Source organism: Schistocerca nitens, chromosome 3 (genome assembly GCF_023898315.1).
Source record: "Schistocerca nitens isolate TAMUIC-IGC-003100 chromosome 3, iqSchNite1.1, whole genome shotgun sequence".
Lineage (NCBI taxonomy): Eukaryota > Metazoa > Arthropoda > Insecta > Orthoptera > Acrididae > Schistocerca > Schistocerca nitens.
The window spans coordinates 633,633,524-633,661,458 of NC_064616.1; the positions used below are offsets into that span (position 1 = coordinate 633,633,524).

The 27,935-nt window shown below is 38.9% G+C and overlaps 1 protein-coding gene across 2 annotated transcripts in view; it reads right to left on the reverse strand.

Moving 5' to 3' along the window:
* Window positions 1-27,935, reverse strand: part of LOC126248583 (mitogen-activated protein kinase kinase kinase 1-like) — a 182,594-nt gene that overhangs the window by 65,185 nt on the left and 89,474 nt on the right. For both annotated transcript variants that reach the window (XM_049949690.1, XM_049949691.1), the window contains exons 10-13: window positions 13,798-13,998; window positions 10,933-11,049; window positions 5,606-5,748; window positions 916-1,031 (exon numbers count right to left, since the gene is read on the reverse strand). In XM_049949690.1, the coding sequence (XP_049805647.1) occupies window positions 916-1,031; window positions 5,606-5,748; window positions 10,933-11,049; window positions 13,798-13,998 (577 nt within the window). The remainder of the gene's footprint in view (window positions 1-915; window positions 1,032-5,605; window positions 5,749-10,932; window positions 11,050-13,797; window positions 13,999-27,935) is intronic.

Sequence of the window (27,935 nt, forward strand, 5' to 3'; positions counted from 1 at the left end):
ATCTCTGCCAGTAACAATGGCACTGACCTAACTAGGCATCAAGTCAAACTGAGCTCGGATGACATATGGGTATGTCATTCCACTCTACTTCAACTCTATGGAGGAATTCATCAATCATGGTGGTTGGCGAGTCAGTCTATCATCAACCCGTGACTAGATCTTCTTGCCTGCCTTGCACAAGCATGAACGGTCCTACCAATACTTTCTATGGTTCTGCAATACTGCAATCCTCCTTGTCTCAATCTCAACAAGCATCCTATTCTTCATCTACTTTCGTATCAGTTTTCTCCCCATTTCTCAACCCCTCTCTCCTCTCTGTACTAGCTATCTGCCCCTCATTATGAATTGTATTAATGTACCCTGCACCACGTAATTTTCACAGCAGCTTTCTTGTGCATTGGGAAATTCTCTCCCTCCCCTCTCCTTTTTCACTTTTTACACAAAAATAAATCTTTGTGTGCATCTGCTTGAGCTACATCAGCCCTCATTATCCTAACTTCCTCTCCTATTGGACATCCTTCTCCGTAGCCATCATCTGTTCCAAGGTCACCTAATCCACATTGCACTAGACAAACACTCCTAGTCTATAGCGCAAAGTGAGTGAGTTTGTGTCACGTTGTTTGTCTGTTCTCAAGCAGTATGCAATTTCATAAAAAGTAAGCTACAATGTATTGAACTTCTTCTTCATGCACTTATTTAATCCTCATCTGTTCCTGAACAATGTGAGTGGTTGTCTTTACTTACACTTCATCTACAATCTTCTATTATTGTGCATAATTTTGTTTGTTTTTAACACTTTCCGTGTTTGCATTCTTGACATGCATGTAAAGTTCTACGTGTTATTATAATTTCTGTTACACATTTTTGTTGTTGCATTAAAAATTGATAGTAAGTGCATAAGTAAATGAAACTTACAAACTGCCATGCAGTGATGATGCAGCTTGTTATGGCAGCCACTGTTACATTCCACAAGGCTCTCCCCATCTGTCATCTCCAATAAACATATGGGACACTTTTCATCTTCTCTAGTTCTAGGAACAAATTATATGACATTAAGATTTACTAGATAAAATCATTAAATCAGTTGACAACTAACATCTACTTTGACAATACCTTATATTTAGTGTTTAACATCTTATAACTGTAATGACACTTATAATAACTGTTATAGAGTACAATAGGTCTTAAAATGTACTTAGCCACTATCCGATTATTTTACAAAACCATGTGCCCCCCCCCCCCCCCCCCCCCACACACACACACACACAGACCTACCTCTTCTGTCTCACCTAATTTACAGGCATTACACATCTGTTACCAACAATAATTCAAACCTTGGAAACACTATTCTATCACTTTTCATGTAGGTCCTTGTTTAATGTAACTGCTGGGCTACATACGATACACATTCACTTACAATTGTATTAAAGTAAAAATTTTCTCTTTCTGTTTCAAGAGGATGGAAAAGTAGCAGAAGCAAACAGCAGATGCCATTTCTGACAATTATCATTTATTAGCTTCATCATCAGACACTTGACACAGACTTTGGACAAAGACTCCTCTGTCCACTAGATCTTTTGTGATCTCTTGGGAGTCCTTGGACCATCTACCACCTACCCAATGGGTTACAAGTCCCACCCACCTCAATTTCACTTGCATTACGTTTTCCATTACACACTGTTCCCAACATATAAGTCTTCACCACACTGTTCCCAACATATGAGTGTTCACTGTTCACTGAGAAACACTCATTCTCTGAATGCTTGTCATATTAAAATTTCAGGTGTCACTGATGTAAAAAACTGATAAGACATACCTTTCCATTCTAGAGCTGTCTGAAATTGAATTTTGAAAATTCTCTTCAGTTTACCAGCACTCTATGCCATCTGTATTGTTCTATTTATATCTTTTGCTCTCCCTGCAGTCATCCGCTTTGAATGTTCTAAACAGAAAAACTAATCAACTGCTTCTTTGACTTCATTGTTAATCTGTACAATTTTCTTTTTATTTGTTTATTATGTATATTACTTTTGTCTTATTTTAATTGCCTTTCATGCCTATTTCCAAATTTGCTGTATTACGTTTCACAATTAGTAGTCAAAGTTTCCTGCTGATGAGGCAAAGGGTGCAACGTCCTCGTAAGAAAAATCAAAGCTGCTGAGGTATGTGCCACTAAATATGTATTCTTTTTTCTTTTTGGCAGTTTAAAGATCTGAAAACTTACTCAAGAGCTTCTAAGAATATGGACTCTCCTTCCCTGAAAACGAAATAGTTCTGATGCTAAATCTCTTATCAGGTTATGCTCTCACGATAGCACTGAAATGATAACTGTCATGGAACACAACTAGCAATTATTGTTGAGCAATCCCCTTTGTCTAAGAGCAAACCATGAGATAAAATCAACAGTTCCCCATACTCATCTTACAACATTATTAAAAATTTCTGTTTACCCTTAAAGGTACACAAATTCTTTGTAACTATTGATTTATCCACAGAAAGTCGCCCTTGTCCCTGAATCATTAGTATGAATGCACATTCCTTCCACCTTTGTTTGGAACACATTTCTATCACTCACTGTAACGTTACTTACCCCATACAGTCTATCAGTATAACTCACTGCACTGAACACATAACCAGCAGAAACACGTGAATCACAAATTAGGGGAGAATGTTGTTCTTAGACAATAATGTATCTAGGAATAAACAATGTTTCTTATTACACATATTTTTGGTGTATGATAAGTTGGGAATTAGGCACCGTTGGAAAAATTTCTCTAAATATTAAATACAATGTTTTTTTGGTCAGTTCTTCACACTAGGGACAGATTTTAGAATCACATGAAGGAATGCGTACTATGGACTGTCATAAGCAGTTGCTGTGATTTTCTAATGTTTTTGTTGTTGCTAGACATAAAGTTGTTTTTTGCACAGCACTTGTAAATACTGTGTGTTCTACACATTTAAGTGCTGTATCATATATTAAAGCTATATGGAATATATTGCTTATTCACCAGGTACAGAATTTTATGCTGAGTAAAAGGCTACATATATTTAGAATTATTTATATAACATATGGACACTTAAGCCATACTTGGTCGGTCATGCACAGTCTTGTACCTTGAAACAGAAGGAGGTCTTTTACCATGGAACATGTGATACTTGCAAATGAACAGTTTCTTTGATGGCTTAACAATTTTCCCTGCCTTGAAAATGGATGTTTGTCTTCATTTCTAATAGCTTCTATTTCAAAATATAGTTAACTTGTAAATGGGTTTTGATACTACTTCGGCTTAATTTTCTTTCACTTACTGATTATAATCAGTACATAATCAGTACATTATTACTCTACTACACACCAGTAATTATTGGTGCATAGTAGAGTAATAATGTAAAAGACAGACAAATAAATACAGTACTGACAAGATTTTATCAATTGCAATGCTCTTAAATTTCAATTGAATGAGTGTTCCTAGGAACATGACTGTTTTTTACCTTGGAGCACATTTTCACATTTGAAAAAGAACTTAATTTTCAAATTTTTGTAATTTCAGAAACAGACTGCATCATTTAACAATGGAATAAGAAAATATCTTATTCTATTACAGGGCTGGTTGAAGGCAAACGTCTGGAAATGTATACCAAAGTACAACACCCTTCCTTGCATACTGGCTTATGTGAAAATACTGTTGAGCATTTGTACACAGTCCAGTCACAATAATGAGACTGCCGCCTACATTTGACATCAATGTACAACAACCATTCACAGGCGGCAGGTGCCAGTACTAGCAGTGGAGGGTATATAGAGTGCCAGGGGGACACTGAAAACAATGCAGTCATTGTTGTAATACAGAAACAGAGTGATTTATGTGACGTCCAAAAGGGCATGATCATTGGCTTTCATGCTGAGGATGGAAGCATTTCCAAAACAGCTAACTTTGTAAACTGTTTGCATGCCGCTGTGGTTAAAATAACCATGCATGACAAAACTGTCCTATCCAAAACCAGTAACAATGCAACTGTGGTTCACAACAGGCCACAAATGACAGGGGTGAACAATGGCTGCAGATATGTGTACAGACAAATAGACATGCAACTGTTGAGCAACTGACCACCTATATGAACCAAGGGGCTACCAACAATGTCTCCTCAACAACAGTTCAGCGAACACTGCTGTGTATGGATCTCCAAAGCAGGTGCCTGGTTCATGTACCCATGCTGACTGCTGTTCACTGGCGACGAAGGCAGGAATTTGCATGGTAATACCACAGCTAGATGTCCGGTGAATGGCGACAGGTGGTCTTTTCAGTTGAATCACATTTTATGCTTCATCACAGAGATGGCTGCTGGCATGTATGGCATGAAAAGTCTGAAAGCAAAGGGTCCAGGCTGGAGGGAGGAGTGTTACTAAATGGAGAATTTTTTTGTGCCATTCCCTGGTTAATCTCACCATTCTGGAAGGCACAATGGATCAACACAAGTAAGCATCTATCCTTGGGGGACCATGTCCACACCTACATGCAGTTTGTTTCTTTTATTGGCACGATGACATCTACTTGCATGACAATGCAACATGTTAAATGACTCGCAATGCATGTGTGTTGTTTGAAGAATGCCAGGATGAGTTTATCCTACTCCTCTGGCCACCAAATTCCCCAGATTTAAACCCAATCAAGAATCTGTGGGACCACCTCAATCAGGTTATCCACACCATGGATCCTCAACCAAGAAACCTAGTGCAGCTGGCCACAGCACTGTATTCGGCATGGCTCTACATCCCTGACAGTACCTTCCAGAACATCACTTATTTGCTTCCTACATTTCTTGCAGCGGTGTACACCGCAAAAGGTGGTTATTCAGGCTTTTGACAGGTGGTCACATTAATGTGACTCAACAGTGTACATGGGCATGGCCACTACAATATTATATTCAAGAATCAACAGCAATCAAGTACTTTCTTCTAAAATAAGGATCATTTAGATGATTGCTCAAGTAATACTGCATCGAAGTTGAAGGGCGTCTCTTGTATGCCACAAATTAAACCACAAATGGCATCCGCATTTAACTCGTCTCACTGATTTCCTCAACTACAAATGAAATTCCATTTCCCTCACTCTTTACGCTCATCTCCCCATAATCCCAGTCCAAGTTTGGATAACCCACTCTTCTCTGCTTTCAGTGGGTCCAGTCCCCCACCCTGTCCTCTCAAATCCCAAATAATTCTTTACCTCTAAAGTTCAAACTATTTTTTTTATTGCCATTTTTCATCTTACTAATTATACTCTAGTACCATCTATACTGTGCATTTATTTGTTTAGACGAGAGCTCATTAGCTTCTAAATCATTTTCATTTGAAGTTAATTCTCATTACTTCATTCTATATTTCTGCTTCTCTATTAAACTTGTACACAATTTTCATTCTGCACACAATATTCTGAAATATGAAGCAAGATAATTTGACCACCATGAAGACACACAAAGTTGTCAGAAACAATATGGACCTCATTACAAATAGACCAGAGTTCACACAAAATTCATACCATGAGAAGCAAAATTTTTAAATAGTGTTATGAACACTACATTAATGCATTAACTTAAATACACTTACTTTGTATCGGCTGACAGTTGAAAATCAAAGAAATTTTGGACAGCCTCATGTAAGCCTGTCAATGGATACCCACATGCAGCATTAGGCTTTTTCAAAATTCTCTTATTCTGTTGCTCCTTGTAGTTTTGAAATAAAGACTCCACCTGTTATACAATGTGATATTATAGAGTCTGAAATTCAGTAGAGACAAGAGTAGCTCGCATATATTTACCATTAACTCTAAGGCATTAGGCTGGGCACTGCTATAGATAAAACAAAAATCATGTATTTTTCAGGTCTAAAATTTATAATAAAAAAGGAAAAAAAAACCAGTTTAAAGAAGTAAAATATCATATCAGATAGCTGTGGCTGGGTGATCCCTAGAATCAAAAGGATGAGCCAGCCACTCTGCATCACACTAAAGCTTTCAGTCTATAAGCTTAGGTTGGAGTCCAGTCACTACACAAAAGTTTAAAAGCTTTATTACACTTGCCTCATCATCATCTAAAATAAAGTGCAGATTCCCACCTAAATTTGCCTCCACTCTCTCATCAAAATATAACAGGTAATCAGTTAAATGTCATGTACAGTGATTTGCACGCCACATGCATCACACACTGTGGGGGAGGAAGTATGACACCACAGAGGCTGGTCAGGCTTCACTGACTGCAGTTTACTCTCCCTCGCTGCCAGCCACTTCTCCTACAGTTGCATGGCTCTCAACTGAACAGTGAAATAACAGCCAGCAGGGGACTGACAAACTGTGTCATATCATGTTCCTTACAGATCTCAACTGTTAGGTCTGCTTGCTCGTTTCCTCAGATTCCCACATGCCCTGATGCCCAGTAAAATAATACATGATTTCCCTGCTGCTGATGAAAGAGCAGATTATTCTTAACTGTTCGTATCATTTTCCCTGCTGGGTATATACATTGCAACACTTGTAGGGCATTAAGGAAATTCTTGCTCCAGTGCTTTCAGGACTGCACAGGGCTCTGTGGCAAATACAGTGTATTCACTGGCAAGGCAAATCCTGAAGACTTGGTGGGGGAACACTATTGAACAGTCAAAGAAGTAGTGCTGCTCTGAGCCATCAGTTTACACTACTATAAAACTGTGATACCTACCTAAAATGTTATGAACAAAAAGACAGAGCTAAAATCTAGGCTGCAATACTACTTACTATTTGGCAACTCTAAAAGAACTCTGGCCTCTTGAGAAGCCAAGGTAGAACTCTGCTCCAACCTTAGTGTAAGACTTTCAAATCAGCCACATCCATCTCTAAAAGATTATTCTTTGTGCAAATCTCATTGTTAGCTGTTGATTATGAAAAGCATTTCCATTGCTGGGCAAGCAATGCTGCAGTAAGCCAGTGTCTATGGTGAGGATATTGTTTTACAGGCCTGTCACACAAGCATGAGGAGTTGCCGCCTGATGTTACAAAGTTGCTCACCAGCTTCAACCCAGAGGCTTGGAACAGGGCTGGTTCTAAATGCACCAGTGGTCAGCCAACTTCCTTTATGGTATATCACGTCCGACATTTTTAAATAGAAAGGTCTCGCAGACCCGTACACCACGCACTCAGAAACAAGCCAAAATCACATGAAGGCTCTGTAAACTTGCAAAAGTGAAGTGTGGTCTGCTACCCATGAGCTATGACTAATACATTTAAAAATATTTAGTGCTTTTAGTGACCAAGCCGTCAAGTCCCTAAGGAGTGGTAACCAGGCAAGCTTAAAATTAAATATGGGTTCCTTAAACCTCAGTGTTTCTTTAAAACTGAGAACAGTGTTCCTATCTTCAACTCAGGAAAACTGAATCTGAACCATTAAAAAGGACACACACAGAGTCTTATTGACTGAGAAATTAAAAGTCCTCTTCTCTGTCCATTCCTCCAAACTTCTGATAGTCAGCAGCACCTGATGAGTTACTGTTGTTAGGCAGGAGAAGGAATGAAAGATAGAAGTCGTCTACAAACAAAGAACACTGGGTAGTACTTTTAACTATCTACATTATATCGTTAATAGCTATGGCAAAGACAGTCACACTTAAAAAAATACTTTGAGGAACACCATTCTCTTGTTTTAAGAGGTGAGTGAGGACATCATCAACTTGGTATTTAAAATAGTGTAGCAAGGGAAAGGACTAAATAAAGATGGGAAGATGTCCTAGAAAGTCACATTTGTGAAGCTGCCCAAGGATATTGTGCCCTAGGCAGTGCAAAGGCAGTATAGGTACCTCCTGAACCAACAATGAAAGCAATCGAGGAGCTGCCTCAATCCTAAGATCCAGACAAGGTGACAGTTGACCATCTGCTCCAAGGTTCCCCGTGCAGCTAGTGAAGACAACACTAGGATAACTACTCAGGCACATACAGTCCTTACCAGGTTTTAAAACTAGAATTAGGACTGTTCCTATCCATATGTCGGGAGAGTGCACTGATACCCAAATGAAGTTAAAAAAGGCAAGAAGGATTTCTTTACTTCGGCCATTGAGGTGCCATAATATGGAACAGTCGGACCTATTGTGATCTGTTGATGAATCTCGAGCCACAGATAATGCAGACTACAGCTCCCACATAGAGAAGAGGCAGTTGTAGTTTTCATTACAGGTGGAGCTAAACTCCGAACTGTCTCTCTCAGCAGCCACTCTACAGTGTGGAAAAGTGGATCCTGGTGAATAGTGGCAGTAACACTGGCGAAATATTCCGCCATTGTCTGGCCAACATCTCATGGGTTGGTCTGATCTCTCTCATTCAGCATTACAATAGCCACTGGGCACCACCAACCTCTTCCAGAAATCCTCCTGATTGTCTCTTCTCAGACAATTGTACATTTTGCGGAATGATTTATGGTGTTCAGGAAATATTACCATGATTTCTTGTTCTCTTGAATAATCTTGTGACATTTTGCACTCACTATCTAAAAAACTGCATGGTTCTCTGCAGATAGCTGGCACTCGAACCTATGCAGAGCCAACTGCCTGGTCCCATTTCCAGCGTGGCACTCATCACTCCACCAAGGGCCACACAGGTTTTTTGCCTGGCATGAGGACTATAGAATGGATGTTCTAGCAGTGTTGTGGTAAATTTGGTAATCCGATCCACCCATTCCGGAATGCTGTCACTGTGTTCAAACACAGCATCCAGTTTGCCTTACTGAGCACACCTTCCACAGTAGTTTGTATCCAGGCACGGCTCTGTCTGGCAGATGAAAACAGGTTATAAAGTGATCACCTGAGTGCAAGTCATCGACCAGTTCTTACTGGGTGACTCTGGGAACAACTGACATACATGGCTGGAGAAATGCACGAAGTTCTTGGTTCAATGGGAGCTGAACCACATCATCTGCACACTGCCTGACCTTTACATATCATGGCTGTGTGACCAAAGTGTTGATACACAAAGTAGGGCATATGGTTTGGCAAACAGAATTATAGCAGATAAAGCCTGCTGCAGTGTGCTCAGGTAAAATCAATATGTGAAATGTCTGAACAAAACATGGTGTCCTCTCAAACTCATCATAAACTCTTTTCATAAAATTCCTGATTTTGATGACACCTTTGCTTTCCCATTCTTGTTTCAGTCCTTAATCATCATTATTCATGACGTCCTGACAGGTTACAACTCTCTTGCAACAATGTAGCACAGTGTGCAGCTCACTGTTGAAGGCATACTCTCCAACTAATTTGTCATTTAATAGCTTTTGCACTTGTGTAGCCTTCATTGTCTCGACTGATACATTTCATTTACCCTGCAAGCCCCTATAATGCTTCATTCATGTAGAGCAGTGACAGTTTCTCAAATATACCTTCTACACATTTAATAATGATGAAAACATTATTCACCACAGTATGTGGTCTGTTACTGTTGCTAACAGACATCTCAGGTGGATTGGCTACATGAGGTCTCTTTGGGATTTGGGTGTTAATACTGCACAACACCCCACCAGAACCACTGTGAGCGTTGGAAAGAGATGGATATCCCACAAACAGCTAGGGAAAAAAGGGTTCACCTGCACAGAGCCCTGCTTGCCTGAGTAAGCCTTATACAAGAGAGGTGCAAAAGGTTTCTCAGAAGTTGCCCACTAACAACTTTTCCACCGCAACAGACATGCACTGCGGCACACCTTAAGATTTGAGTTTTACTTATAGAGGCTGATAACATCCTCATGCTGCAGGCAGTTAGGCTACAATCCCTACTCCTTGCGACATGCAACATTCCACCGCTATGCCACCCCGTGGTGGAAGAAGCATACCAAAGCTTATGGTTACAGAGGACTGGTAATATTCACCAATTCCCAGCTCGGAAAACCCGTGCTCGCTTAACCCATACCCAGCCAATAGAGCTTTCTGAGGTGCTCCCATTTAGAATAACATGGGGTACATGTGTGGCTTTACTGATAACATCACAGCCGCAGTGACCATTACTCCCCTCAAAAACATCAAAAGGACTAAACATGTCCACAAAAATCACTACAAACTGAGCCGGATAACATTTTCTTAGAAAATTCAAGCTTCTGATGGCATCCTCCGTCATCATGATCAGGAGCAAACTGTAACTAATGCCAGGTGGAATTTTATACATAAAAGACGAGTGAATTACACAACTGTGACATCGCACAAAGGCAAAGGAACTCCTTGTATTCTTCAGTAAACTCTTAGTATCAAGCAGCCACATCCATGAACCATTAAGAGAATACTCTCGTCATATTAAAGTTGTTGCATAATCTGGTATAAAGAATATCCTGCACCCATATTAAGGCAACGCATTTGCCAAATTGTGCTATGTTTCAGATTCCATATGAAACTATATATGTCTTACTATAACAGCTGGTTGAGTTAGTTCTCATGTCATAGGGAGGGTATAATCTCCAATAAGACCATGTCTAATATTCATACCAAGTTGATGAGTTGATGACTACTTTACATTTTCATGCAGATGAGCCAGAACATTTTAATTTGTAACTGTAATCTGCATGCAGTGGCAAAAGGCATCTCAATTCTTTAACTCACCCAAAAATGAAATGCCACTAGTGCATATTACAAAAAAGGGGGACCTCATTTGAATGTACTCAGAGATAACTAATGTTGGTAATAGATTAATAACTGTAATGTTACATGGAGTAAATGCTTATTTACAACTGCAAATCTGCTAAGTGTCTAGACAGCAAGAGGAAATGGAAGTTGATAATGAAAAAAAGAAAGAGGTGAAGGCGGAAATGATGAGGCAATTTGGGGGGGGGGGGGGGGGGAGGTGAGAGAGAGAGAGAGAGAGAGAGAGAGAGAGAGAGAGAGAGAGAGAGAGAGAGAGAGAGAGACTTCTCAATTAAATTAATGTTTTAGAATACCTCAAAATTTTTTAATTCCTTTGCAAAAAGTCTGGGGTCATTTTCTGGAACCTGGAACACCCTACGCATAACGAAAAGAAGATGCAAACAGTGGGGACCTCTGTTGCAGCTGCATGTCTATAAAAGAACAACATTCAAATTAGGTAGTATACATCATAATTTGTTCAAAAACTGGCCTTATTTAACAAAATAAAACAAAAATGCAACACCTCTATGAAGTAATATACTTCAAGAAATTTCAACAAATAAATGATTTAATCTTTGACAAGTATACTTTATTTTATTTATTTTTATTTATTTATTTATTTATTGTTCCGTGGGACCACATTTAGGAGAAGTCTCCATGGTCATGGAACGAGTCAATACATGAAATTATAACACGATTGTAGAAACAGATAAAATGAAATATAAGAAACATATTCAGGCGACAAGTCGTTAGTTTAAATAAAGAAAATCAAGAATGTAACACTGGAATTTGCTTAATTTTTTAGCTCTTCCAGGAGCTCCTCGACAGAATAGAAGGAGTGAGCCATGAGGAAACTCTTCAGTTTAGACTTAAAAGTGTTTGGGCTACTGCTAAGATTTCTGAGTTCTTGTGGTAGCTTATTGAAAATGGATGCAGCAGAATACTGCACTCCTTTCTGCACAAGAGTCAAGGAAGTGCATTCCATATGCAGATTTGATTTCTGCCTAGTATTAACTGAGTGAAAGCTGCTAACTCTTGGGAATAAGCTAATATTGCTAACAACAAACGACATTAAAGAAAATACATACTGTGAGGGCAATGTCAAAATTCCCAGACTATTGAATAGGGGTCGACAAGAGGTTTTCAAACTTACACCATACATAGCTCGAACAGCCCGTTTTTGAGCCAAAAATACCCTTTTTGAATCAGAAGAATTACCCCAAAAAATAATACCATATGACATAAGCGTATGAAAATATGCAAAGTATACTACTTTTCGTGTTGAAATGTCACTTATTTCAGATACTGTTCTAATGGTAAATAAAGCGGCATTTAGTTTCTGAACAAGATCCTGAACATGGGCTTTCCACAACAGCTTACTATCTATCTGTACGCCTAGGAACTTGAACTGTTCCGTCTCGCTTATAACATGCCCATTCTGTCTGATTAAAATGTCAGTTCTTGTTGAATTGTGAGTTAGAAACTGTAAAAACTGAGTCTTACTGTGATTTAGCATCAAATTATTTTCCACAAGCCACGAACTTATATCATGAACTACATTATTTGATAATGTTTCAATATTACACACAAGATCCTTCACTACCAAGGTGGTGTCATCAGCAAACAGAAATATTTTTGAATCACCTGTAATACTAGAAGGCATATCATTTATATAAACAAGAAACAGCAGTGGCCCCAGCACCGACCCCTGGGGAACGCCCCATTTAACAGTGCCCCATTGGGACTGAACATCATTACCACTCTCAATATTGCGAAGGATTACCTTCTGCTTTCTGTTCTTAAAGTAGGAGGTGAACCAATTGTAAGCTACTCCCCTTACTCCATAATGTTCCAACTTCTGCAGTAATATTTTGTGATCAACACAGTCAAAAGCCTTCGTTAAATCAAAGAAAACACCTAATGTTCGCAACCTTTTATTTAATCCGTCCAAAACCTCACAGAGAAAAGAGACTATAGCATTTTCAGTTGTTAAGCCATTTCTAAAACCAAACTGTACATTTGACAGCAAATTATGTGAATTTAAATGCTGCAGTAACCTTGTATATACAACCCTCTCGATAACTTTAGCAAACACCGATGGCATAGAAATAGGTCTATAATTGTCAACATTATCCCTGTCTCCCTTTTTATAAAGTGGCTTCACTACCGAGTACTTTAATCGGTCAGGAAACTGACCACTCCTAAAGGAAAAGTTACAGATATGGCTAAGTACTGAGCTAACATACGTGGAACAATACTTCAGTATTCTGCTAGATACCCCGTCATATCCATGAGAGTTCTTGGTCTTTAGTGATTTAATTATTAACTCAATCTCCCTCTTGTCAGTATCATGGAGGAGCATTTCAGGTAACAGTCTCGGAACACTTTTTTCTAAGAGCGCTATATGATTCCCTGTTGGGAATGTATCAAAAAAAATCAAACATGCAATAAAATTAGCCAGTTTATATTCTGTTTACTTAAATTTTGATATGTGTTGGGTAAGTTACAGTAAAAACAGCAATGTGAAAAGTTCCCAGTCTGAAACAGAGATAGGCCTGACATCAACAAAACTTCGTTTTTGTTACACTGATATGTGTTGTGCAATAATGTACGTCAAATAAAAGCCTGAACAATTTTACCTGCAAGGAAGATTATACAAAGCACTGTCTCGGATGCAAAAGGGAGTCTTGTTGTTGACTGCCTTGCAAAGGATAAAATAATAACTTAAAAATACTTGCAAACTTCTGCACAAACTGAAAAGAAAAAAAATGTGAAAAGAACCTGGATTAGAAAAAAATGCATCAAGACAATACACATGCCTGTTATGATGCTTTGCAAATAAGAAAAGTGAAATATGTGACTTACTGACAGTTGAAACAGCCTCTTGATCACCAGATCTGACAGCCTCTGATTTCTACAAATTCCCATATACATGGAAATAATAGGTGAAAAACATTTTGAGTCCAATGGAGGGGTTATTGTAGGTGTATATGAGTGTTTGTTGAGCTTTCATAAAAGCACTGAATGAACTTCATAGACCTAAAATGGGGCTAAGTAAAACAAAAATTACATTTACCCCCCCCCCCCCTGAAAAACATAGCCTTTCACTGTCAGTCTGAGAACTTTTCTCCTTGTTCTTATACTGAACCAGATAATAAATAAATATTTATGTTAGATACCTGTGGTCCAATTACAACACGAAACTTATGTTCTGGGGAATCACCACCAACAGAGAAGGTGTTAGGTCCAGGTTGACGTAACAAGTATAAGCGTGCCTTCTGAACACGCCGCACACGGCGTCGAACCATTTCCACGAGAATTGGATCCATATGTCCAGGACTGGCTGGCCGAGATCCATGTGTGTTCTGATTTAGAGGACACTAAAATGAAAAAAGTAACAGAAAGCAAGTTCAGATAATTCATCAGAAGCACCTTAATATCTTCTTCTCAAACTAGTTTCAATTTCATACTTTACAACACTAATGAATTGCTCTATGACACATAAATTTGTGCATCTACATCTACATCATTACTCTGCAATTTTCAAATACGTGCCTGGCAGAGGGTTAATCGAACCACCTTCAAGCTATTTCCCTACCGTTTCATTCTCAAACAGTGCACGGGTAAAACAAACACTTCTGTGAGAGCTCTGATTTTCCTTATTTCATTATGATCATCATTCCTCGCTATGTAGGTGGGTGCCATCAAAATATTTTCACTCTCACAGGAGAAAGTTGGTGACCAAAATTTCATGAGAAGATACCGCTGCAACTAAAAACACCTTTGTTTTAATGATTGCCACCCCAATTCACATATCATATCTGTGGCGCTCTCTCCCCCATTTCATGTCAGTACAGAACAAATTCCCTTCTTTGAAATTTTTTGACGTCCTCTGTCTAACCTATCTGATGTGGAGCCCACACTGCACAGCAATACTCCAGAAGAGGATGTAGAAGTCTAGTGTAGCAGGTTCTTTAGTAGACCTGTTGCACTTTCTCAGTGTTCGTTTGCTTTATCCACAACATTATCTATGTGATTGTTTCAACTTATGTTATTCTTCATTGTAATCCATAAATATTTACTTGAATTAACAGTCTTTATATTTGTGTGAGTTATCATGTAACCGAAATTTAGCAAATTCCGTTTGGCACTCATGTGGATAACTTCACACTTTTCATTATCTAGAGTCAATTGCCACTCTTTGCACAACAGAGATATCTTGTCTATATCATTTTGCAATCTTTTTTGATCATCTGATGACTTTATAATGACAGCATCATCTGCAAACCAGTGAAGAGTGCTACTCAGATTATCCCCTAAATCGTTTATGTAGATCAGAAACAGCAGAGGGGATATAACACTTCATTGGGGAATGGCAGATGTTACTTCTGTTTTACTCGATGACTTTCCATCAATTACTATGAACTGTGACCTTTCTGACAGGAAATCACAAATCCAGTTGCACAACTGAGATGATAGTCCACTGGCATACAATTTGATTAGAAGTGGCTTTTGAGGTACTGTGTCAAAACCCTTCTAGAAATCTAAAACAATGGAATCAATTTGACATCCCCTGTCAATAGCACTCATTACTTCATGACAATAAAGAGCTAGTTGTGTTTCACCAGAACAATATTTGCTGAATGTGTGTTGGCTGTTTGTCAACAAATCATTTTGTTTGAGATAAGTAATAATGTTTGAACACAGTATATGTTAGAAACTCCTACTGCAAATCAAGATTAGTTATATGGGTCTATAATTTAGGAGATTACTCCTATTTTCATTCTTGGGTATTGGTATGACTTGTGCAATTTTCCAGTCTTTAGGTATGGATCTTTCAACAAGCAATTGCTAACTATGGAGCTGTTGCATCAGCATACTTTCAGTCGAACCTGGCTGATATGCAACGAGAATCAGAGGCCTTGTCTTTATGAAGTGATTAAAGCTGCTTTGCACACCGAGGATATCTACTTCTAAGTTATTCATGTTGGCAGTTGTTCTTAATTCGAATTCTGGAATATTTACTCTGTCTACTTTGGTAATTCTGCTTTAGTGGCACTGTCATTAGTAACCTCACCACTGTTATTGTGCAGTGAAGGTGTTGTGTAATTTACATACAATCAGAACCTCTTTGGATTTTCTGCAAGATTTTGAGACAAAGTTTCACAGTGGAAAGTATTAAAAGCATCTCGCATTGAAGTTTGAGCTATACTTCGAGCTTCTGTAAAAATTCACCAATTTTGAGGGTTTTGCGTTCTTTTTAATCTGATGTGCTTTTTTTGTTGCTTCTGTAACAGTGTTCTGACCTGTTTAGTGTACCACGTGGGATCAGTAACATCTCTTATTAATTTATTTGGTATGTCTCTCTCAATAGCTGTCGATACTATCTCTTTGAATGTAAACCACATCTAGTCTACAATTACATATTGAGATTGGAAGGAGTGGAGACTATTTCTTACGAGGATCTCAAGTGAATTTTTATCTGCTTTGTTCAAGGTGTATATGTGGACAAAGGAAAAAAATTCCCAGATTTCCCAGTCAAAAATACACACTTCCCTGCATGAAAATACACTTTCACCACGTTAAGTGACAGTGTAATTTCGCTTGGAACTGTAAAACTTATCAACTCTTTGAATGGGAAAGCTTTATACACTGGCATAGATCTTCCCGGCACTTTGGGAAACGCAATCCAGCAAAAAAACTAATACTTTTTGAGAAGATCTTTGATTTGCAGCAACACATACTCTGCATGGTTTCATATTATGAAAGTATAAATATGAATTCCACCAAATACAGCATGTTAGTTTCTGGAGCGCTGACAGCGAGATTGCGATGTGCTTTTGTAGCCAATCATAGCTCACCAGCAAATGGCAGCAGATATTCAGAGTACCGTGATATAGTCAGCAAATAGCAACATTTTGTTTATGTAGTGCAAACACACAAATAGGAAAAGTTCATGGTTTAAATTAATACACATCTAGTACAGCTACAAGAAAAGCTAACCTTTCACATATAACATTGGTCTGTTTTTTGCGTGTGTTATTGTTTAAGATGTATCAAAACACAAATGTGCCAGTAAAATTTTAAATGACGACATAAATGTCTGGTCTTCTGGACCTGAAATTTTTCTGAGTGGCTGGTCCTCAAAGTGTAAAGTTTTAAATGAGAGACAAATGCTCTGCAATTTAAGAAATTCATCACACATTCTCACACATAACATAATTCATCTTGTGTGACAGGAAATTTACTTTGAAAGTAATGCTTCTTAAACCAATATTTGCAATATTCACTTGCAACCTGTTAGAAATAGGTTGGTATGAGCAGTTGCCACAGAGCACTAGAAGACAGATATTACTGCACATGTACAGCTATGGTAACGTAGGAAGCTCGTGCTTGGTGTTTACTCTGCTCATACACCTTTCGTTGCATTTCTGTTTGGAATTCTGCACAGTGGGGCATCATGTGACCATGTGCAAAGTTATTGTACTTACGACAATTGTTTTATCACATCCTATCCAGATAAGGAACATAAAATTAGAGAGCATTCCTTGGCACAGTATTTGTTTCAGAACTAGAATCTACAACTCTATTGGTGACTTTAACATAGACTTTTTTTTATTCATACTCAGCAATACTGTTATTTAAAATTTCCAAACAATTTTACATCCACACAGCACTGCAAAAAGCTAGTAAGAAGAAATATTAATTTCATGGAAAACAGAAGAAAAAGAAGAAGTTATCTGTATACGCCAGAACTAAGAACAATAAGCTTTTCAAGACTTTTTCATACTGTATGTAAATTAACATGGTTACTTGTGAAACCAAGAAATTGTATAATTGGCACTTTATATTCTACTCCAGGAGTAAATAAAAAAGCTGGTGGAGAGTTACAATGATAAAACATGGTGTGCTGCCAGTCTATAATTTAGTGAAGAATGGCATGCTGTAACTTTAAGACATAAACAACACAAATTAAGGCATAATGTCAGGCATACAGTAGGTACCAGTTAAGTATAGAAACACGTCTCGTGGTACAAAAACATTGTGTTTCATGGAAGGCAGATACATAAAATTCTGCTAAGGCTTTTCAATGTAGTTTTCGGGAAGCCAATTTTCTTGGAGTACCGTTACTGTATTATCTCATGTACTTGAAATTCAGCGAACAGTTGAAACTAGTTAATAGTGTGGAATGTAACACTTCGTTTCAAATAAACTGACTACCTGTGTGGAAAAGATTAATAAAGCAAAATTTCTTTAGCAAAGTGACAAAAATAACTTCATTGTTCTGCAAAGCAATTAATTTTCAACTGCCAATAATGTGGCACAAAAAAAAGAAGAAGAAGAAGAAGAAGAAGAAGAAAGAAAGAAAGAAAGAAAACTGAAACTAATAACATATTTTAGTCTTCCATAGTTATGTGAATGTATTTTAATTAATTTGATTGCTTGAAGTCACAGAAATCTATTTTGTTTTCATTTCACATGAGAGCTGTAAGTGAAGAGGGAACAGCAAAATCACAAAACTTGGGTCATGTGGAGACTGCTAACCACTACAACTCTGACTGCCATGTGCATGCGCGAATCTGACAGCTTGGGCGTGCCAGAAAAAATTTTTCTGGTTATCACCTGGCTGCTTGCACCTACCGCTTGTAATCTAGCAGCCACACTCCAAATAGTGATAAGTGGGAGAAGGCGCAGCTCGTACGCAACTTCAGCTCTATGCATGCACATGAGATTGCTGGCAAATGCTCAGACGAACCTAATTTAAATAGTTCTGACTTCACGCTCACTGAAAGCAGCTGGCTGTTATGAAGTATTACATAGTCTTCAACTTAAAGCATTTGACGCATTTTGCTGTCGACGGACCAATGTGTGTGCAGTGCGTTTTGCTGTTTTAAATAGCTCATTTTGTTTGCAACTTAAGTTTTATATTGGTGTTTTTCTCTCTTTTTATGTTTTACAGCTGCAGTATTATTCTGCAGTAGCAAACTAAAGTAAAATTCTTCATTAGGGTATCAGCTCCTACCAGTTAAAATTACAAAAATTTAATTGAAAACATAACAATGAAAAATTCCTGGGTTTTTCCTAGTTTTCTACTGGATGTAAAAAAAAAAAAAAACCAGATTTTCCCTGGATCTCCTGGTTTTGCCAGGGTTTACACAACCTGTTTTTTAAATAGTTGTATATTGCATTTATTTTTGATGGGTTTGTATGTTACAGTATTCATGTCTTGCTACAACCACCTTGTAGCTACTAATCCCTGTACCCATCATGATGCTCCCTATTTGTTCAGGGTTATTCGTTGCTAAGAGGTCAAGCATGTTTTTGCAACCATTTATACTAACTATTTTCTTTTTATTATTATCTGGTTTCACAATATAACATTTTACGTTTTTCCATACCCCAAGGTTACACATCAAATTTGATTTTCATCTTCCATTTTTGTCTATCTGTCCATAAATTTTCTTCAATATTTCTTCTCCTGATTGAGGTCCGAATTCTTTGAATCTGTGTGGTTGGCGACTCCCTCATTTCTTTCTTCCTGGTGACTCCCATTCCATAATTCTCTGTGGTAACCTCTTTTTTTGACATCCTTCATCCTTTTTGTATTTCCATACCGTAACAGTTGTTTTACTTCTATAAAATCTGCAATTGCCTTTGTAATGTCCATTTTCTTCCTGATGACTTCATTTCTGTTTCTTTCTTGCCTAGATATCCCTGCGGACCGCCTCAAAAAGTCCATTCCATTGCCATCAATCTTTTTACTATTTGCGATTTAACTGTATACGCTTCTGATCCATGTCATAATGCTTCTGATAATTGTGTTTAAGATTTTTCTTTTTGTTTTCTTTCTAATCTGTTCAAAATAATTTTCTGAGAATGCATTCAGAATGATTTCAAACGACATATTACACCTACCTCCTATTTTAAACATGTATTTTCGCCAACATATTGAGAGGTCACTTTCTTCTCTCATCACCACTAGCAAACTGACCAGTTACATTGTATTTTCATTGTTTTCTTCAAACACAGGAACCATATCTATCTCACATGCCAGACTGTGGTCTGGCTGCTCCACATCTCACAACCCACTCTCCATAACCATTTTTATAAAGACCTGCTCCAATACACAAGAACCTCGTTTATCCAAACAAGGAGGGAGCAGATATAATCCGGGTCACCAAAAATCCAGAAATATGGTACTAAATGCAAAAACATGTAATACAACATACAAATCTTTTAATTTGGCACTAACAGAAAAAGCATCACTGTAATTCTGGAACCAGGCATGTACCCACTATCATCTACATCCAAACAACTATGAACGTTTGTTAACACTTGCAGGAATTAAGAGGGGTTGACAATTTCATATATTCCAGCAGTGGAATCACAAATAACAGGCCATACTGTTTTCCAAAACTTCAGAATCAATAGTTCAGTAACTTGATGCCAAGAAGATGCAACAATAAAAATCACATCTTTGTTGTTTACCGATTTCAATACAGAAATTACATCAAATTCTACCTCTTCTTTGATTAGTTTACTTGGTAGCTGTCTTCTGTATACACGACTGATGTTCTCCAGAACTCCTTGATCCATCTGTTGTAGAAGAGCCGTTATGGTAGAAGGGGAGAATTTCACTCTGATGTCACCATTGATAAGCTGCTCCACTCCCAAATGTGGCTGTGCATTGTCAATGAACAATATGCCCTTCAGTGGCAGACCCTCTTCCTCAATATATCTTCTAACACTAGGCACGAAATCAACATGAAACCAGTTTTTACATATTCCACAATCCATACATGCATTGTTTTGTCATTTGTAGATAACCGGGAAACAGGACCGAGTGACATGATTCAATGTACACAGATGTTTTGATTTTCCTATCAGTAATAAAGGGAATTTGTGTTAACGGAATGTTTTGCTACAAGCCATAATTGTTACTCGATCTTTACATCTCTTATAACCCCTTACCGAGTCATCTAAATTGAAAGCCAGTGTCTTACTGGGTAGTCTCCGATAAAGTCCAGATTCACCTGCATTATAAATTTTGGGTGTGGTTAAAGTTTCATAGAAAATAATGTCTTCAAATTCTTTCTTGGAGTTTTCTGCAGCCACTGTAACCTCAACAGACTTCCATTCATCACTGAATGTTGGCATATGCCATTACGAGAGCTCCATCTTCCCAGTCAACCTTAGTTGCCTATGATGTTAGGATCGCCACCAGTAGCTTGCTGTTTAAGTTTGGTTATCGGAACAAAATGCTTTCGTTTCCCACCGGACCAAATGAATACTGCTTCATCCAGTGTTCTCGCTTTCTTTATTGTACCCTACTTCTGCAAACTGTCTTTAGTCATCATGTTGAAGCAGAAGTCTTCAATTTCTTTTAGGTTCTTCTCCCAGTTTGACGCAGTTCATGATCCTCGCATCATATTCTGCAGCTATGTTTTTCACAGCAGTTCACCTTTCTCTATTCTGTTTAATGCTTCCAACTTTTGACCAGTCAAAACAACCACTTCCTTTCATTTTGAACTCATTTCACTAACACATGCTCAAAACATGGGAGCAAAAGAACAATATTGGTAAAGCATCTTAACTGTGTAAGGAGGAGATCAACACTAACTGTGGTAACGGTAGCTGGGAGCATGGGGCCAGCGATCTCTATGCTACCTGCGGTGCCAACATAACAACTGTACATGTACTGTACCATAAGAACTGTATAACACACATTTCACAGAAAAAAAAAGATGTAAATAAATCAGAAATTTGGATTAATTTCTTTTGCACTCTATTTTGTTCATTTTCCACACAACTTGAACACTTTACGACTCCTGACGTAGTTCTTACTATATTTTAGTACTTAAGTTAATGACTACATGATAAAATAGTTCATGGGTGAATTGTTGGAAGTCAGTGTCTAATGGGCACAATGTTTCGGCAAGTGGCCACACTGCCATCATCAGGTGTGCTGATGAACAGATTGCCTATGAGGTTCCCTCTGACCTGGCACTCTGTGCATGGCCTGCACCCTGGCACGAGTGTGCATCCAGCATTCCCCCCCCCCCCCCCCCCCCCCCATCCCACCAACACATCACTCCACCCATGGTTCATTCCCAAGCACATGTATTGGTAGTCTCTCCACTGCTGTTCTACCTGCACCCAAAGTCAGTTTGTTGTGGGATATCTCCTTCCTCTTCTTATTCAGACTAAGAGCAGGTTACCAGGCCTTACTAAAGACGTAGCCAGTATCATGACTGGTTTGCTGGTTCCCTTATTCGAATATCAATAGATTCTTTAATGACACAGTCCCGAAAGTAAGATCTCTGTGTCAGAACCTTAATATGTTTGCAACCCATCTCATGTAGTTCTGCAGACTTGTTAGGCTCTTGCACTCTGGTGCGCCACTGACATTCTTGGCAGTGCTCTACAACGGTATGGACCGTCTTATGTACGTATGTCATGCCATATTTGCAGGGAATTTGATAGACCCCGGATTTACATCCAGGCCATCCCTGACACTACCAACCAGTGCCTGCGTTTTAGCTGGTGAGCAAAGGACAGTGTTCAGTTCGTGTTTCTGGAGAATTTGTTCTACGTTTCTGGTTAATGTGCCACAAAATGGAATAAATGCAATGGCCACACCCTCCTGAGGTTCCTCTTCTGTTTCCACTCATTGTACGGTCAGAGTAAAATGTAGGGCTTTCAGAATCTGCCACTCTATGTATCTGTTGTTCTGGAACTCTGTCCTTGTATCTTCCAAGTTCTTTGTTGAAACTCCCACTGTCAGAGAGGGTATGAGGTCTATGTACCAATGTCTTGAGCACTCTGTCACTCTGCACTGGGTGATGCCGGCTGTCTGTGTGTAAGAACAAGTTGGCATGCATCTTCTTACAGTACACGCAGCAGTTCAACATGCTATCAGTTCTTCTTTTTAGCAGATTGTCCAGAAAAGAGAGCATTCCATTCACTTCAACTTACGCATGTCTGGAATGGATACTAGAATCTACCCTTGTTATTCCCCTTAACCACTGCTATGATGCTCCACCCCAGTTTAAGGTACACTCATATTTTGCAGTAAAATAAGTCCTATTACTCTCATATCCACTCCTGTGCACCTTAACCCATCACACCTGAGTCCTGCGTGTCAGTGACTCACATAGACTCAGTTTGCTAACAGAACCGGAACAGTCTCTGATCTGCATCACAGACAGTATGGATGGTAGGCATCTGCAACCTTCCAGACAGACCACATTAGTTCCTGCAGTAGAAAGCCGAGTGGCTGGCTGACTGACACTGACTAACCACACCAAGGTGACTCTTTGCTGACGTATGTTATGTATGTGAATTTATCATGTGGATTTCAATCTCCAACATTTAGGAGAAATTGGGTGATGGGCTGAAACTGCTGTGAGCTCTGCTCTGCTGAACTTTAGCATAGGATATGCATCTTACCAAACTGTCGGGCCTGAAAAGCTACTGTACAATGGGTAGGGTTGTTGCTAACACAATGATATATGAAAGCTTGTGAGATATTGAAATCTCAGATTGAGTAAGCATACCGAAAGTAATGGACTGAGGGAACTCAAGAAATGTATGTGTAAAATGGGTCACATCCAGCTGGACCTTGTTACGTGAGGTTTGGTTAAAACCACAATATCATGACTCAGAAAGTCTTGACTGCCTCTCATCACAGTACATGTAAGGATTATAAGCTGCAGGAGTTTTAGTACATTATAAGCCACTGAAAGTGAAAATGTAACTAAATAATATCAAGTGGAATATCCTTGGGTTATCATATGTACAAAGAAAGGAAGATAATCAGACAAAGCTGCAGTCAGATAATGTCATTTACTAGGGGGGCAGACACCAAGGTGGGAACTCAGAAAAGGTTTTATAATTAACATGAAAATTACAGATGAAATCGTTGATGTAATTTTGAACAGAATAGCACAAAGAGTATTAAAAATAAGTAAAAAATAGCCATTAGAAATATTGTAACTTTGTGCCTCAATAACTTTGCACCCTGATGAAAATCTTTACGAGGTCTTATAACAACTGTTCAACAAAGGAATTCACACTATAGGATAGTAGTGACTTTAATGCAATAGTGGCAACAAAGTTGACAAACGTCTCTTCATTAATGAACTTTAGATTCACTACCAGGAACGGTGCAAAACACACACACACACACACACACACACACACACTCTTTCTCTCTCTCTCTCTCTCTCTCTCTCTCTCTCTCTCTCTCTCTCTATGGGAAGTCACTGAGAAGAACCGAATATACTCAGGTGATCAAAATAAAATAACTGAAGTTGATGTATAATTGCCAAGGAATCGAGAAAGACAATCAGTAGGTACATGTTGTATAGACACAAAATAATGGTCTAGAAATGTTTCCTTACCTAACTTATATGTTGATTATCAAATAGTAGAGCAAAGCAGGGTAGTCACCGCCCAAAGAACAATGTTCACACATGGTCACGGAACACATTTAATTACCAACTAAGCAAGTACTAAGAAACACATGAAATAGTCACAAAATCCATAAGTTCTGAAAAAAGTCACTCGCTGTGGTGGTTGGGCTTTTGACACAGTGCTGTAGAAAAGGCAGATGCTGAGCAAGGTGGTACTCTCGCCCAGAAGTTTCACCAGCACAACAATATTCCAACGTAGAGCTTGGAATTAATAATCCTCAGCAGAAGACGCAGCACGAAACACCATTTACATGCCCAGCTGTGAAGCTGGGGTAGAGACGGTGCAGCATGGGTGTCTCTCAAAACTTTAAGGTACGTGTTGCAACATGGCATGTCCATAGTAGTGTGAGCGCAGAGCAGGAACTGATATTGATGCTGCGAGGATAAGAAGGAGAGTGGGTGAGGCTAGGTCGGCGGAAGTCTTCCTATGGACTAAGCTATTGTTATCTACCAGTAGCCAACCACCATATTATGCAGGTATATGGTCACACAGCAGGGTCAACAGCTTGGGACGGAAGTAGCATGTGAAGGGGGAAATTCGCTGCTTTAGCAGATGCCCGTTGCGAACTATGGATGTACGGAACTGCTAAGACAGCTTTGCGGCAAAAGGCCCCCACAACGCCAATTAAACTGCAGCCAGAACCAATAAATTTAACTGTCATTAAAGTATATACGCCGACATCTGGACATAGTGATGATGAAATAAAAGAAGTGTATGAACAACTTCAGAAAGTTCTGCAATGTGTGGAAGACAGAGAGAATGGGGTGACTGGGATGCTGTGGTATGAGACACATTTAAAGCTGAAGCTGAAACAACAGGAGAGTAAAGATTGTGAACTCCAAATAAATGACTTTTTGACTTTAGCACAAATACATAATTTCAGAATTATCCAAGAAAATATCATATGATTGGAACCAGGGAATACAAGACACTATCAAGCTGACAATATTATGGCCAGAAAGAGACAAAGACACTGAATCAAACAAAGTAAGTTTTATCCTGGAGCTGATGCATGCAATAACTATAACTTAGTTACAATGTACTATAAAATGGAAATTTAAAAAAAAATCTGAGAGGTGGGCAATAGATAAATTAAATACAACATGTAGCAGAGAAAACTTCAGAAATTCAGTGAAGTTGCATCTGAATGACAATGTAGGTCAAACAACAAAACACTATTGGGCAAATGTGGAAAAGGCAATAATAACTGCAATAAATGCCACAATTGGTCTCAGAAAACAAAGCCAAGGAACCATGGGTGAGTGATCACATAATAGCATTAATAGAACAAAGAAAAAATGCAAAGGGGAAAATAAATCTGAAAGCAACAAACTAAGGAACTTGGTTAACAGGGAAAGGAAAGAAAGAAAGAAAGAAAGAAAACAAAAGAATCGAGCAGAAACACAAAAGGCACATAAACCTGTAAGAACACAGAAACAACACAGTAACTCAGTTCGATCTAAGGAGGGAAGGATTATTATAGAAAATGAGGAAGTAGTTAACAGACAGTAAACTAAATTAAAAAGTTGTGGGGGGGGGCGCAACAATAAATAAATGAAATAGTTGTGGGGGGGGGGGGGGCCAACAATAAATAAATGAAATAGAAGAATAAAACTTAGAGCACATGGATATGGGGACTGTATATTTTAATCAATGATCTACATGAAACTGGTATTACCCCAGAAGACTTCAAGGAAAGTATCATGATCCTCAGTTCATACAGGCTGTTGGCGGAGTTGGTGAAGGCAGAAAGCCTTGCTTGCGGGATGGAATCAGAGCTAAATATTTGTAGTGTCGTTCCCAGAACCGATCGTGGTCCTCTCGTTTGGAGCCGAGTGGAAGGCTTAAACCAGAGGCTCAGACGATTCTGCAGAGATCTGGGGTGCAAATTTCTCGACCTCTGCTATCGGGTGGAGAAATGTAGGGTCCCTCTGAATAGGTCAGGCATGCACTACATGCAGGAAGCGGCTACAAGGGTAGCGGAGTACGTGTGGAGTGCACATGTGGGTTTTTTAGGTTAGAGAATTCCCTCCCTAGGCCCGACAAGACGCCTCCTGAGACGCGACAAGGTAGCAGTAGGCGAAACACTACAGGGAATGAGTGGTAAAAGTAAACTGCAGGAGTGTCTATAGAAAGGTCCCAGAACTGCTCTCATTAATAAACGGTCACAATGCCGACATAGTACTAGGGACGCAAAGTTGGCTGAAACCAGATGTAAACAGCAATGAAATTCTAAATACAGATTGGAATGTATACCGCAGAGACAGGCTGGACAATGAAGGCAGGGCATATTTATAGCGCTAAAATGTGCAACAGTATGGAAGGAAATTGATGGAGATCTGAAATGTGAAATAATTTGGGTGAAGGTCACTGTTAAAGCAGGCTCAAACATGGTAATTGGATATCTCTATAGGCCCCCTGGCTCAGCAGCTGTCGTGGCAGAACACCTGAAGGAAAATATTTCGAGTAGATTTCCAGACCATGTTACAGTTTTGGGTGGAGGTTTTAATTTACCAGATACAGACTGAGAGGCTCAAATGTTTATAACGTGTGGCAGGGACAAAGAATCCAGTGAAATTTTTTTATGTGCATTATCTGAATACTACCTTGAGCAGTTAAACAGAGAATCCACTAGTGGCAATAACATATTAGACCTTCTGGTGACAAACAGACCCGAACTATTTGAAACAGTTAATGCAGAACAGGGAATCAGCGATCATAAAGCGGTTACAGCATTGGTGATTTCAGCCATAAATAGAAATATTAAAAAACGTAGGAAGATTTTTCTGTTTAGCAAAAGTGACACAATGCAGATTTCAGAGTACTTGACGGCTCAACACAAAAGTTTTATCTCAAGTACAGATAGTGTTGAGGATCAGTGGACAAAGTTCAAAACCATCGTACAATATGCATTAGATGGGTATGTGCCAAGCAAGACTGTAAGAGATGGAAAACAGCCACCATGGTACAACAACCGAGTAAGAAAACTGCTACGGAAGCAAAGGGAACTTCACAGCAAACATAAACATAGCGAAAGCTTTGCAGACAAACAAAAATTACATGAAATGAAATGTAGTGTGAGGAGGGCTATGCAAAAGGCGTTCAACGAATTCAAAAAGTAAAGTTCTATGTACTACCTTGGCAGAAAATTCTAAGAAATTTTGGTCTTATGTCAAAGCGGTAGATGGATAACAACAAAATGTCCAGACACTCTGTGACCAAAATGGTACTAAACAGAGGGTGACAGACTAAAGGCCGAAATACTATAAATGTCTTTTTCAAAAGCTGTTTCACAGAGGAGGACTGCACTGTAGTTCCTTCTCTAGATTGTCGCACAGATGACAAAATGGTAGATATCGAAAGAGATGACAGAGGGATAGAAAAACAATTAAAATCACTGAAAAGAGGAAAGGCCGCTGGACCTGATGGGATACCAGTTCGATTTTACACAGAGTACACGAAGGAACTTGCCGCCCCCCCCCCCCCCCTCCCCTTCTTTCCTTCTTTCAGCGGTGCACCGTACGTCTCTAGAAGAGCGTAGCGTTTCAAAAGATTGGAAAAGGGCACAGGTCATCCCCGTTTTTAAGAAGGCACGTTGAACAGATGTGCAGAACTATAGGACTATATCTCTAACGTCAATCAGTTGTAGAATTTTGGAACATATATTATGTTTGAGTATAATGACTTTTCTGGAGACTAGAAATCTACTCTGTAGGAATCAGCATGGGTTTTGAAAAAGACGATCGTGTGAAACCCAGCTTGCACTATTCGTCTACGAGACTCAGAGGGCCATAGACACGGGTTCCCAGGAAGATGCCGTGTTTCTTGATTTCCACAAGGC